This window comes from Aptenodytes forsteri, unplaced genomic scaffold, assembly GCF_000699145.1.
Source record: "Aptenodytes forsteri isolate BGI_AS27 unplaced genomic scaffold, ASM69914v1 Scaffold465, whole genome shotgun sequence".
NCBI classification, from domain to species: Eukaryota; Metazoa; Chordata; class Aves; order Sphenisciformes; family Spheniscidae; genus Aptenodytes; species Aptenodytes forsteri.
Genome location: NW_008795039.1, coordinates 874,666 through 889,970, shown reverse-complemented (window position 1 = coordinate 889,970; position 15,305 = coordinate 874,666). Strand labels below are relative to the sequence as shown.

At 35.6% G+C, this 15,305-nt stretch overlaps 1 protein-coding gene across 1 annotated transcript in view; it reads right to left on the bottom strand.

Moving 5' to 3' along the window:
* Nucleotides 1–15,305, bottom strand: part of SPATA17 (spermatogenesis associated 17) — a 97,082-nt gene that overhangs the window by 21,756 nt on the left and 60,021 nt on the right. The window contains exons 8-10 of the mRNA XM_009276843.1: nucleotides 13,927–14,130; nucleotides 9,425–9,576; nucleotides 362–497 (exon numbers count right to left, since the gene is read on the bottom strand). Coding sequence (XP_009275118.1) covers nucleotides 362–497; nucleotides 9,425–9,576; nucleotides 13,927–14,130 — 492 coding nt within the window. The remainder of the gene's footprint in view (nucleotides 1–361; nucleotides 498–9,424; nucleotides 9,577–13,926; nucleotides 14,131–15,305) is intronic.

The window sequence follows — 15,305 nt, the reverse complement described above, 5'->3', positions numbered from 1 at the left end:
ATTTTCTGAAGGTTTATCTTAATGTGCAAGAGTAAATATGCAATCTCTCTTAAATCAGAAAAGGCAATACAGATAGAATAAAACTTTGCAAAACTTATATAACCAAAGCTGTGCTTAATCAGGCTTTTAAATCCTTATCTTGTAGGCGGGAGAGGCGCTGAATTTCCTCAAATTGAACTTAACAGAAAGAGAGTCGAGGACCCCTGCCATACCATTTCAGCTCTAACTATGTGATTTTATAACAAGCTAGAAAGATTCCCATTGGATTCCATGATCTCTGGATCAGCTCCAAATTCACTTAGTTCTACTACAATAACAATCTAAAAAAGTAAACCATTCTTTTATTTTTGCAGTGACTTACCTTGTCTGCTACCCACTTCTCAGGCTGTACTTCTCGGAAGTGTTTAATTCCATAAGTTTCTTGGCCATATTTGCCTGACCTATGAATTGATGGGTCATACTTCTCATTTTTGTGATACAAAGAAAATGGCAGAAATCTGAAATTCAAAAATATTTAAAAATCAGTTATACTCTATTCTAGATACCACAGGATTGATGTAAGTCATAGATACCAATGCTACAGTAGGACACATGTTCCTGCTATTTTCCACTGCCTTCTTAATGTTCCCCCTCAGTATTGTGAGACGATTACTGCAATTTCTCCTATAGCTGCTTTTAAATTAAATTTGGAGCAAAGGGATATAGAGTTTCAACAGGATAAAATGAAGACTTTCTGTACGAAGATATAACTTGGTTCACTTGCATTACTAGATTATTACTTTGGCTGTATCCGCACTACCAACTGGTGTGATGTGAAGAATGAGCGGGGTTCAATTTGCTGGGATCTGCATGTTGGCACCTCAAGTCTTAGCAGGCAGCGCAGTCTGTGCCAGCTGCCAGGGGCAGGCATGCACCATGCGCAAGTATAGAGCTCATTTCTGGAGAACTTTGCATCCGCTTTACAAGTCATGTAGGCCCCCAACACATAACCTAAACCTGATCGTTCCATCAGGATGGAAACATTTCACGCATGCCAGCAGTATAAGCATAAACCAAGGCAAATGTGCACCACAAAGAATCCTCCTTGTACCTTAAACTAGGTATGCATCCTTTGATATCTGTTAATCAAAGCTAAATAAACCTTACTCTCATTTAGCAGAATAGAAACTTATACAAATAGTAATGTTGACTTTCACGTATTGACAGACCACAAAGCAAAGAAATTACTTCTTCTGAATTCACAAATTGTGTTTTTGTGAGAGTTATTCACAAATAACTCTCAAGTTATAATTATGTCCTAATTAGCAATCTTTTGGAGCCTGATTCTTTCGCCTTTGGTCATACTGATGGTGGGCTCCCTGCTTACATAGTACCACTGAACAGTGAAGCTCCAGCTACCTGCTTTGGGCATGGAAGAGGTTTTCAGATGGATGTCCCTAACTCTCATGGACAACTACAGGTTTTCTGGGTAGATTCCACAGCAAACTGTATGGAGGAAGGTGAAAAAACATCTTATATATAAAGGATCTGCAAGAGACCCTACAAAGATGTCTTAGTTCCATCTATTTCAGTTTGCAAGAGAGTTATGAGAGCAAACAAGTACATTTTTATATCAAGTAAAACGTTGTGAATTAAGCTGGTATTCTGAAAAAGCAACATGCATTCTTTATTCTACAAGTGCAGGAAAAATTATTATACAGTAAAATTAGAAATATATGCTTCAGAAGTTTAAAACATCACTTTAACTGGCACGACAACAGGTGTAGTTAATTAAAACCTTTTCCTAGCTGAAAGCTTTTCAGAATCCAGAGTCCCTATGAGTTAGACAGTCAAACAAGTTTTTGGTAAAGATGGGGGTTAAAATACTTTTCTTTGTCTCTCAGCTCTCAGACTCAGAAAATTATTTATTTGAACTAACTGATCCATCAGCAACTGTTTGAGTGTTTGTTTTCTTAAGTTACATTTCTTTCTTTCCACTCCATAAAAAGAAACTATTTTAGAATCTTGCCAGCTATATCAATTTATCCTATCAAGTACCACAAACAAATGTCATGTAAAGTTAGCAAAAGAAAAACACTGAGTTAGCAGACTTTTAAATTATACAAAGCTATAGTAGCATGTGTATACTCGTGGGAAAGGACACTCTCACATAAGACAGATTATGGTACTTGTAATGCTAATTTGCACATGGGATGGACATCACACACACACAAAAATTAATGTGGCCCCAGTGTCCCAGAGAATACATCGAAGGTGCTGTGAGCCGGCTGCTCCACTTGCAGTTTTTATCACTTCTGAATTGCATTTTAATAGTACATTTTTCTTTTGTTCAGACATGAAAGAAAATTGGCTTTCTCAGGGGATTGGATAGCTGAGAAGACAAGGCTAGCAGTTTAGGGATTTGCCCATATATGCATAGAATTTAGTTGAGCCATAGCATTCATAATTTAATATGAATACTGTGTCTGTAACATTTATACAAAAAATGGCAAAAAAAATCTTGAGGAAAGTAGAAGATAAAGTAAATTATTATAGTTTTCCCTATAAAATTTCCTATATAGAGGTTTTGATTTTACTGTGGATCAGTTAATCTTTGTCTTTTTGACAAGTGAATACTCAGAGTAATCTATGTTCTACCATGCTTCCAAACAAAAAAAATACATATACTGTAACACTTTAAGACACAACTAACAGTATGTTCTATATGTAGTTTAGTACAAATGTGATCTGCATTCTGCTGCGTATCTCCTCTAAGAACATTATCTGGAGTATGTGCTGTACAGCCTGGAATGTATGTCTATGGCTGAGTAAAAAAAATTAAAGCAACTATGAATTTTTGGAGAAGAACATTGAACAATAAAAAAAATTAAAACTGAAATGAAAGAATATTAATAATGTAATTGGGTATAATGGTATGAAGTAGTCTGAAGCAGAAACTTTCTTTTTTTCCTTCTGTTTATAGTGCTGCTGTCAGAGCGAGGTGGGCAGATCCTTATAGTGATAATGATCTAACTACAAGAAAGGATCATATGCTTGCAAATTCAACGTCTATTTAAAGCAAGTAAGAATTTTCGTTACTCTGTGAATAAGTAATTAAAAAGAACATTAAAACAATTTTTTTGTGTTAAGTAGGGTAACCAAATTAATGTGAGTCATACAAAAGACATTATACCCCCACAACCAATAATCATAGTAAAAAGCAATAGCGCTGCAAAACACTTCAGTAATGGTATTGTGTTCTGTAGCTCTATATATACACCTGACACAGCTTTTCCCAAAATTAATGACAGTATGTGTTCTAAATGTGACAGAAGAGAGTGATGGAAGGAGAGGAAAATTAAATACAGACAATGGTATGATGCCATTATCAACTGCACAAGTTTAGACCTCAATAGTTTTTTTCCACAAAAAGCTCACTCACAGGATTCTCACATCTGGGTTTCAGCTTTTCCTTGTGATTTAAGTGTAAATTCAGAAATTCTTGAAGGTTTTCAGTAAATATGACAGAGACAGAAGCAGTAGGATCAAAGAAGAATTAAATTCTGTATTGATGTTATACCATGCCATAAAACAGTTAGTATAAGCTAAGCCTTTCCAAAAGTTGATGATTTAATATGAGGTGAACTTTCCCTAAAGAAATAAATTTAAAAGTGAAAATTCTTTTCATTTCAACTACCACAAAAGCTTGAATGAGAGATATGCCAAAGAATACATTCAAGACAGGGGGAAAGATTTGGAACCCAAAACGGGAAACTATCTATCTCAGGTTCTACATATAGCAGTATGACACGTACACAACCTGAGGGAGGACCAGGATCAAAGCTGGCAGCGTCACTGGTAGTGACGGCCAGCTGCGCTGTTGCCAGGACCACGCTATGTTGAACCTAATTAATGAAAAAAGACCTAGAAGCCTTGACTTAATAGCCAATCCTGGACCTGACAGCTGCTAGTGGCTTGTATTTAAATTTCAAGAGGTACCCTAGATATTTGTTGTTAGCAAAAATAAAAATTGCTTTCTCTCACCCTTCACTCATCCCATCCTGCACCTCCCTGCTACTGTTAATTTCATCTTTCTAATCCTAATTTTTACCCCCTCATGATCTTTCTTCCTGCATCTCCTCATATACCACTTCTTCCCTCCATTCTCTCTTTTATTGTAATATTTCTCACTATTGTGACAGGAGATGGAAGAGGCCTTTTAGACGCTGAAGGATTTCCAGTTGGATCGACTGAGATGATAGAAGCAGCAGTAGGTACTGAGCTCTGGGGTCTATGGCAATGTGAGAGGAGGGAGCAGCAGCGCAAACAGGAAAGAGGATTTGTCGGGTCCATCATTTACTGCTGGGCGGCAGCGTCCCAATGCTATATGGTACCTACCAACAGGACACAGTTCAGAGGCATTCACTTTTTCTTGAATTTAAATGGCAGCAAAAAAACAGAGTGGTCCTTCAGCACGTTCTCTGGATCTGCCCAAGAGGCAAAATCCCAGCAGTCTAGCAATGCAGGCATGTAATCCTGATACCAGAAATGCTTCAAACTTTACCCAGGCTTCTGAGAAAGAACTGGCATTAGATCTACTGCCAGAATGCCATACGTGCTGCACTATCAGGGCACAATAAGAAATACTAAAACGAAAGAACTAAAAGGAATATTATGCTTACGTGTTTTTTCAAACCTTCATAATATTTCTATGTACTGTACATTTTTGTAATTTAGTAGTAAAAATACTACCAAAATCTTAACTCTAGATGTGTGATAATGTTGTTAAATTTTTATCTAAAGTGGTTCTATGCAATAGCAATTCAATTCCTTGTTGTCTTGATCTAATTCAAATAAAACAATTTTATCTCACTTTGAAGACCACCATGAATTATTAGCTCCAAACAAACTATGCTTCTCTATCGGGAACCTGTGAATCTTTAATCTTTTTTTTTTCTTTAAATAAAACATGAAATCAATTTTAAGCTTTCAAATTTTGTTTAAACCTGAAGTAATTTCTTCATCAAATCCAAAACTGTCTATCTTTTAACTCGGGGAACGAAGGAAGAAGGACAGTGCTTTTCCATAGCAAAAAACTGCAGTAGGGCAGCCCTTATTTAGTTCATAATGAGTGCATATTAAAATCAAAGTGTTATTTACAAAAGTAAAGACAGTCTGCTTTACTTAACATATCTAGTCAGATTACCTTTAGTGCAGTATTTTTTCCATAAGAAACTTATTTCGGGTGCCTTATTACACATATTGTCTACGGTAATATACTAAATACATACTTTTTCAATCAATTATCAATCACTTTTATCCTAACGTCAGTAAATCTAAGACTCCTCTGGCCGTTTTTGTTTAACCCCCGTCTGTGATAATGTAAAGTGGCAAAGAAAAGCACAGTCTAGTTCTTGTAGGAAGTAAAAGAGATCTCTTCTGCAGCAAATTCTGGAACTTCTTAATTATACACAGACTTATTATCTGCATCCCCAGTGTTATAAAGTACCATCACTTCATTAGAAAAATTAAGATGGAAAAATGAAGGCGCTACTTTGTAAATTTCCAGTGGAAATTAGCTGGAAGAAGCAGAGGAATACTGGATCAAAAGAGCGTAATCATGCTTAACTGTGCCCTAGAGCACCCGCATGTATAATACGATTTGCACAGTAACTACCTCTCCTATTACTGCTTGTTTGGAGTATTCTGTGTTAATGGGGTTAGCTAATTTAGTATTTTAACTTAAAAAGACTCTGCTGATTAATAAATGTTGCACACTGTGCTAGTAATTAAAATAAATGGAAGAGTTACAAATAGAAGTTGAATTGTTAAGAAAACATTATCTGAAAATATATGATAATCCCTGTTTATCATAATACAATAACAGTCCGGAAAATATGCAAATTGCTGAAGTTGCAAGGCATATGAAAAACTAAGTATAATTTGAAAAAAGTTTTCAGATGTGCTATATTTGTATGACATAAAATGTAGTAGCCCTTTTCACTGCAGCTAAGTCAGAAATGCAGTAAAAGATCTTATAAATGTAGAAATTAAAAGATTTTTTTAAATCTTAAATCTTATCAAAGCGACTTGCTTTTTAAATTTTATTACCATTAATACCAGGCAGCTCATAACACTGATGCTCTCCAAGTATAGAGCTTATTTAGATCGTTAACTTCTCTGTAAGTGTACCTTTCATGCACAGCACTGTGTAGCACAGAAGCACCTAAGTGGTTCTAAAGGAAAGCATTATCTTGCTGAGAATAAGCCCATGAGGAGCTTGGTGCTGCAGTGTTCACACAGCATGTGAGAGGCAGGGTGTGCAAACATTACACTCTGCTGCACACAAGTGAACCAGTGTGTTCGGGACTAGCTTGGCTAACTCTGGTACAGCACTGAGCACGGACATAGCTAGAAGCTGAGATGACTAGCCTGATGTCACACCAGAAGACTACAATAAATCAGGAAACCTCAGCCTTACACTATTGCTGGTTTATCCCTATTCTATGATCACGTTGCAACTCATTCTGATTTATGTTGACTTTATAAAGATATTTAATAGTACGCTTTGAAGCATGAGGCATATTATGTGAGACAGATTTCAGTAAAGTTAATGAAAATAATTTACATTTTTGTTCTCTGGAAAATTAGGCCAGCATGCAGCTGCATGCAACTGAGTAAAGAACTTCTCATGCTTAGCGATCTAAATCTGCTGGATCCAGCAGTTGGTGTCTCAAACTAGACACTAGTTTATTAAGTGGCCATCCCGAAGGAGTCCAATTGTCATTCCTACCAAAGCGGAGGGGGAAATCACTTCATTTATATGAAAATTAGCACAATAAAGCAGTAACAGCTTCAATTACATGAGAAAAAGGAATCATTCTTATTAGGCAAGATTACCCAGTTGCTCTTTCATTACAAAATAGGAAATTCCAGTGGTTGCTTTAAGTAAGCACAACATTCTCTCTTGCTTCCATTTGTACTGCTTCTCCCTGCCTCAAACTCTCCCACAGCTTTTTCAATTATTTCTGCATTGTATCAGAAGCAAAAACTTTCTCGGAGCTTGAAACACTTAGAGAAAACATATTAGCACTTTAAAGAACCCTGATAATCGGAGGTGAGTGGGAATTCTGAATGTTGTTGGAAATTGCAGGTATACAGCGACAATTTTTCAATCTTAAGAGATATCACACAATACTCACTCTGGAAATATACAGATCAAGGATTCAGTTTGTCATTTTATGCAAACACGAGCTTTCTCAACAAATGCCACACACTTCCACTGTTCATCCTCTCCTTATTTTCTAAAATAGAAGAATAATCAGTATAGGAAGCACTACCAGTAAGAAATACAGTCCCAAAGTACACAATTACATAGAAAGAGACGGAAATTTGTCAATTCATAATAGACACTGCTGAGAAAAAACTACTGTAGAATCTGAGTAACCCTTTGCTGACTCCTCCCTGGAGACTGGCATCCCACACAGCAGCTGCAGCATTACTAGTGCTGATGATGACCTGCAACTCTGTCATCACCTTTTCAAGGTTACAGATGTGACCCTTGCATGGTTGGTTGAATATGAAGCGCAAACGGAATGATCACAGCCTGAAAATGTATAATACACTCTGCATTTAGCGTGCATGAAGCTGAGAATCATTGGTGTTAGGACATCGCTTCTGTGCGTTAAGGATGGCACTAAATGCTTCCTTACCCATAAGGTAAAGACAGACCCCTGATCAATTAATATCTGTCAAAGTTGGAGACTTCAAACTTAAACTGTACAAGACCAAAGCTTCACAATTCACTCACTGAAGAGAGTCAGTGAAATATTTATTACAAGATCTGACCTTCTGAAACTGTTGACATAGTGATGTCTGGGGTAAACCTCATCAAATAAAGACTGGGCAATATAGTCATCCCTATAAATGAAGGATATCATCCATCCTCACTTGGAATGCATCAGTCAAAACTTATTCAGTGAAAAGAACACTTTATATGAGAGGTATTATTTTTATTATTAATTATTATTAATATAATAATAAATTATATTTATTATTACCTAGTGGTTTGTTGGGGTTTTTTTAATTTCACTAGCAGAAGCTAGAAATAAAATTTTTTTAAAAAGGCCCAGATTTAAGATGAGATGTGAAAGTTAAGCTGTTTTCCCCTCACCCAGATAAATGAAAGAATACAGAGAGGAATAGAAAACTGAAGTACATTTTTACTTGTGACTTAACTCAGTTATGTTTTCAGTATGAAAGAAATAAAAAGTACTATATTTCATTCTTGGAACCAAATATAAAAAATAACATCGCCTAAAAGTGAAGTTGCCAAACTAAGAGATTTTTTGTCTTTCAAAACTGTTTTTGAGTAGAATTTCCATTTAAAGTCACTGTTAATATTAAATCGGGTAAAATGTGAAGAAAAAGATCCAACAATAAAAACATAAAAGCCAAACCATGCAAATGCAATTGATTCTGGCATTCTTAAGTCCCAGTCCTGAAGCTGACACATGGCAACATGGAGCTGATAGAAAAGCTTGAAACAGATCAAAGATAGCAAAGCATTGTGTCCCAGTGAATCAATGGATCACAGGCTGCTCATGAGGAAAAGTGATTCCTTTCTCTCCTGAATTCTGGTATTAAAGTGTCAAAGGATTGCCAAGAGCAGTGAATTCAAGGGAAAATTTGACAAAACATCAATTTTTTCTAGTTAACTACAAAGCTAGAGCAGGTGACTTAACAGGCTTTTAATACGATTGGACAAAAGAGTTCCATCATGGTAAGAAAAGAATTGGAAATATTTTGGCAATAGCCTTAAGTCTTTTGGGACAGAAGCCTTAAATCTTTTGGGATGGATTATGTCTGTATTTGGGATTGTATGGAAAAGAACTGGCCTGTCTGACACTATTACAGATGCTATGGCTTAGGAAACCAAACTGCTTCAAAGATGATTACAGTTTTTGCATCATGTTCTAACATGTGCAACATATGCTCCCTTCTCTTCCAAGTGAGCTTTGGTAGTCTACTGGGAGAGAAAGCAAGTCTCATTGGCATGCAACACCATTTTTTCCTCCCATAGTCTGTAAGCTCCCTGAATACGAAGACTGAAACAGTATTTTTTCCTTGGCAATGTGCATGTGGCAAAACAGAATTTGCATTTGTTTTCTTACTTCCCATTAAACCCATCTGTTGCATCACATATTATAAGTTCTTCTATAGATTCATAGATGTGGATGGCACATGTCACACAATTACAAGATAGGGTTTCTGCCCTGAACAGTTTATAATCTAAGGACACAGAATTTAGAAGTATGTACATAGAATGTTTGCTAGTAAGCTGTCATGTTTGACATTTCATTTTGTCAGGCATGAAAGGTTTCTGAAAGCAGCGGAATAAAGAAAGCATTCTCATAACAATATAAGAAAAAAACAAAGAACTTACTCATTGTCATGTATACGGTTTCTCCATTCCTCCCTTCTCATTTCCTCTCTGGCCTTCTCTAGTGGTGAATTGATTGATGCTGCCACTCGCAAGGTTGGTTCCAAAGGCTTGTAGCGCTGCCGCAATACTTCAGCAGTATCGCGGAAAGGCCCCTGAAAGGTATAGGATAATGTAAGTGTTTTATTGTGGGGTTACAGTTCTTTTCTTCCCTTCTTTTATTCATGACACATCACTGATGAAAGAGGACACAGAATGTCTGGGAACTGTAGCAAGACTTTTCTTCCAAAATAATTAAAGCAGTACATTTTGATAGAGAGTTACAGATAACACAAAGGTTGATAACATGCTTTAAAGCTCCAAAGAGAGAATGAGAAATGCGCGCTCCAGATTTATTTAACAACTAATAAATATTTATTATTTTAAAACAATACATTGTTAGAACTGATTAGGAAAACTTAGTTTTTCCTTAGAGAAAAATATTGGTGAAATAAAATCTGATGCTCAGGAATTAACTGCATCTAGATTCTGCTTAAGCAGGAAGCTTTAAGTCTTTTCCTTTCATAGGATAAATAATGTTTTACCTTAAAGATGCTCTTTTCAATTTAACTATAAAGCTACCTGGAAGGGAACTTAATACATGACTTAAGACATAATTCTTCTAACGCAATTCAATGACTTCAATAATATAGGTGTATAGACCATTTTTTGAAAGTCTAATTCTACGTTAATTTCATTATTCCTAAAAAAAAAGTTCATAATTCTTACACAAGTCTCTCTCTATATATACACATATATATCTTTTTTCCAGAGTATATTGTTTAATAACTGATCATATCAGCATCTACCATTTAACAACACAGATAAACAGCAGCAGGAAGTCCTTTCCTGCACTGTCAAAGTGACATATCCTATATCTTGCTTTTAGTACTAACCAGTAAGAACTTACCTGGAGTATAATTAGTGCCATATTACGCTCAGGACAGTTTAGTGGCAACTCTGGATTTAGAAGTGTTGCTAATTAATTTTTATTTTTTTTCATCATTGTTGATTCTGCAATGAACTAGTGAAACCTTCTCAAACTATGAACAGACAAAGAATCCTAATCACAGCCTTTATTCTTAAAGATATCCTTCTTTAAATAGGTTATCACTAACAAGTCACAGCTGGAGTTACTGCAAGCACTGAGTGAAGACTGTGGGGCTAATAAAAAGAAATGATTCACGCCTCATTTATGTTCACTTATGTTTTACATTAATAGAAACCAATAATAGGAACCAGTTACCATAAAAGTCATGGACCGTAAATAACACAAATGGCAAATAAGTATCATCTAGTACTTTTCACAGCTGGACAGGAGGATTGCTATATTTGAAAGTAGTTAATGGATTTTTATTGGAACTTTTCTTTTTAAAGGCACAGCATCATGATTTGGCGATCTTTTTAAAGGTCCTAGTAAGCAAGTGAGCATAGTATTTACACTTCTTGCAGATATTTTCTTGCTTCTACTTTCTAAGTCAGTGTAAAAAAATACATTCATTTAATCTGACCACAATAAGTCTCTAAAACCAGGATGAAAAGTGTTATTGCCTGTGAGAGAATAATTAATACTAGAACAGGTCACTAAAACTAGTAAGCAATGTTCTAGTAATATATAATCTGATGATCAAATTATAAAAAAAGTTTAAAATTTATAATATCAAATGAATACTCTGTATTGTAAGATGTTTGCATGAAGTGGATATATGGAGCAAAGAAGAAAGAAATGTACTATTGTCAAAAAATATCGAGATAAATATGGTTGCTTTTAGAAATTAGTCTTTCAGAATATTGTATTTCTTCTTCATTGTAAAATATTGACTCATATTCCATCAGGGTAAGGGCCAAATCAGGTAGCCAAGCAAGGATTTTTTTTCCGTCTTTAATTTCTAAGACCTTCTAACTCTTTCTCAATCCATAGTTCAAATGAAATTAACAGAGTCCAACTACTAATGGAAGGAGGGGGGAAAGAGTGTAACTAAGCAAAGGTCTCTCAAACAAGACTGTGTCATCACTAATGAAAGTGGGGTATATATGTTAGAATATTAAGATATTTTTCCATTCCTCTGAATCATGTATTTAAAGAAACCTACCTAGCAATAGGCACCTAAGGAATATATCTAAGATGACAAGACCTCTAAAAAATCCATTTACCTAATGTCCATTTTATAAGAGTAACTTTAAGGCTTGTGGAATCTGTGGTAGAATGGTGCTTACAAATGTTTTCAAATTGGCAGTGCCTGCAAGCATTTCAGGCATCCCCCTTCAAAATGGAAATCTTCCTGGGGAGGTCAGGCTAGGAAAGGAAGGGAGGGAGTCAACCAACAGTTTTCACCCTGAAAGCAACTCACACAACTCTATGTTCTATGTTTGGAATTTGTACTGAGTAGCATAAATCTTCTCGCTACCAATTGGTCTGCCAAATAAAGGTTAGCAGATCGGCATTCGTACTACTTTACCATAAAATCAGAAACTCATAATAAAAATTATGATCTACATGAAGTCATACGTTCTTCACTGCCCCCATTCCAGGAGAGCTAACAGCATGCAAAAAATCCCCTAAAAATGGCAATGTGATTTCTGTTATTAATGCCTTTTAATGAACAGATGACTAATTTTAGCATTATCTGTGTTTCCACGAAACTGTAATTCTAGTTAACTCAGTAATAAAAATGATAGATCTAACTGATGTATAAGCATCATTAAAACTTTGCTTTTAAATACACTATCTTACACACACAGAGCTTACTTATAAAATGCTAAATACCCATTTCCCTAAGAGAAAGCTGCTAGATAGCTAATTTTTGTTCTTTTAAACATATATAATTGACATTCTCATATAAAATATCCAACCCTATAGGCAATACAAATTTTAGATACCCGAAAGAACAGTGAAGTAACAAGTGACTCACAGTGGGCCTGATAGATATTAGAAAAAGAAGCTTGGTGCCAAAAAGTGTTACCACAGAGAACTAGGACACAAGTATATCTAGTAATTAAATTCCTTATTGTCACACCAGACAACTTTCAGGATGATGCGTTCTGATGGGTTTTCATTTCCAGCTGTTTCATCAGCTCAAACCAGTGTCCTTTTCTTAGACATACAACCCTAAATTGTCAAAGTGTTGTTCAGGGATTTAGCCGTGTGACTCCCATTAACATCAGTAAGAGTCGCGCAGATAAATCCACGCACTGTGCTTTGAAAATTTACCCCACAGTGTACATCCCAGGGTGCTGAAAGGATTAAAGTATTATATAGTAAATTCCCTCTTTGAGGTGCAGCAAATAAACAAAACTCTTCTGGTTTGTTCTAAAAGGCTATCTGTGCACGACTGCTGTGCATGCGTCTGAACTTAGAAAGGTCTATAAAACATTAGAAATCCAAACAGGAGCTTGTAAGATACTTCGTATATAAAGTAAAGCGGTTTTGCAAGAGCAACTTAACAACGGAAAACCTCCAAGTTCCCTCTTTATTTAAAAGCATGACTCCTATACCATGTCCACTAGGCAAAATCTTCCCCTCTATCCTGAGAAACAGTGCATTCAGTCACATCCCACTGAAGAACCATCATAGCCCCTTTGGTCCCAGAAGGTAAAGCTATAATGTCATATTTATCTCAACTCCAAACTCCCTGATCACCCAAACTGTTTGTTGGCTCACACTTTGTCTCGATTCTAATGTGAGTCAATGAGTTCATTCAATGAGGAAGCTCAAGCAGTCAAGGTAGGGAGAACATAAGGAGGGAAGGACAAAGGTGGAGAATTGCCCTGAAGTTGATCCTTACTGTTATAAGCAGTGTGGACCTCTGTGTGGCTCACCTCTACTTCTCCAGAGGTATTCTGGCAGGCCTGCATCTTCTCCTCGTGCTCTAACCCAATTGCCTTTGCCTTCATGTCCCACCACCGATACAGACTCGTCCTGCTACGGACAAGTCAGTCATGACATAAAGATGAGAAAAACTGCACAAAAGAGGAGGAACTATTCTATACTGAGAGGATGTCTCTTGGCCTTCATATGGAAAACAATTACAAAAAGAGGAAAATGTTATCACTTTAATTATCACTAACTGGTTAATTTGTCCTATTACCTTTCATTTCTCCTACTTTTTTGTTGATTTAAAATTGGAAATTAAGAATTCTACCTCTAATGAATCATAAAATTGATATTCAATTATGTCAGGCCTTCCCTTTGAAATATCAGAAGTGACTTTTTTTTCCCCAAAGAACAAAAGTAAAGTCCAAAGAATCATATTTCCCTGTTTTTACATACCACCTAGGTTTCTTTTTCTTTAAGACAAATCTGTTTCAAAGACTTTATATCCTGAATGCAAGCACTAGATCTATATATAAAAAACAAATCCACAAAAGGGATTTTTGGACTCAATGATCCAACTCGAGATATTCTATGATAAGCTATGATAAAAGATATGAACAAAAACTGCCTCAGAGACACTGAAAAATGTTACCTGAGGTTTCTGTCTGCCAATAGGTGGCAGAGGCTGTGCTGTGGAGAAAGTTGGAGGCCTTCTACAAGTTGGCCAGTCATGGAGCTCGCAGGCAAAGGGACTCTTAATCTGCTGCCCTCTGTGGCTCAACGGCTTTGACTTCCGTAGCAGCAGTTCCATTGGATCTGGGGATTTTCTGAATGGCGAATTGTAGATGCCTGCAATCTGAGCAGAAGATAGGGTTATCTTTGACTTCAGCTAGCTTAGAACTCATTCTTGCATTTATTCTACAAATCAAACCAATTTAAAAAAACTATATAATAAACAGTTCTACACAAAGTTTCTGATGACTGCTGACATGGGATAGATCTATAGTTTAAATGCATCTCTGGGCATCGCATTACAGTTACAAAAGTAATGTATAATCTGGGTTTCAGCCCTTCAAATGGGGATAACTTTCATTTTATGGAAGGAAGAGCTTCCTGTGTCTCAAACCCATGTTTTCTTTCAGTCACATCCAATCTTCCACTTTCCACAGCAGTAGTCAAAGAAACACGCCAGTTTTCCCTCAAAAAATAATTAAAAGTGTACAAATTTGCCTCTAGTTTTAAAGGCAAACTATTATAGTTGTTCTGAAATTTAAAGTTTAATTTAAATTCCAATTTAAATTCCTACATACAATAGCAACAAAAATATATTACCTATTATTTCCAAACACATACTTCAAGAGTAAAACAAATGCTTATGCAAGGGGACATAACTCTTGGCCCTTTAAACTCTGTACTAGCTGACTCACAATGTGGACAGACAGTGGCAACTGCAGCATTTTTAAAAGTAAAACTGAGTGATCAGTTAAGGGGAAATACTAGAAAATTTATGGAATACCAAAAAACAGTAATTGCTTTTTTCCAACAAAATGTTCACATTAAATTCCTTTAACTATTCAAAAGTATTTAGTTCTAATAGTATAAAACTTATGAAAAACAAAAATTTAGAATAAAAATTTCTGAATTGTGAATTAAAATGAAAGATTTATTCTTCACTGAATTTGGTATTTCATTTTTTCAGGATACATCAATTGCATCACTAGTGTGATCTAATATAACAATTACTGATATAAAGCATACATTTCAAATTCTGAATTAGCAATCTACATCATAAACAATCTGTGAATATCTGGCAAGTCAAAATTATGTGACAGACTGTTCCCAAATCGTTCCTATAAATGTAGGGATTTTATCAGTTGTTTATAAACAATTCTCAAATAGACATATGTGATTTTATTGAATTAATTATGAACTGTCAAACATGAGAATTCCTATACCATATTGCACAAAGCCACTAAATCTCCTATAAAAAATGATATGTGATTAAAATATACCTGGCAAAAATTAAAGATA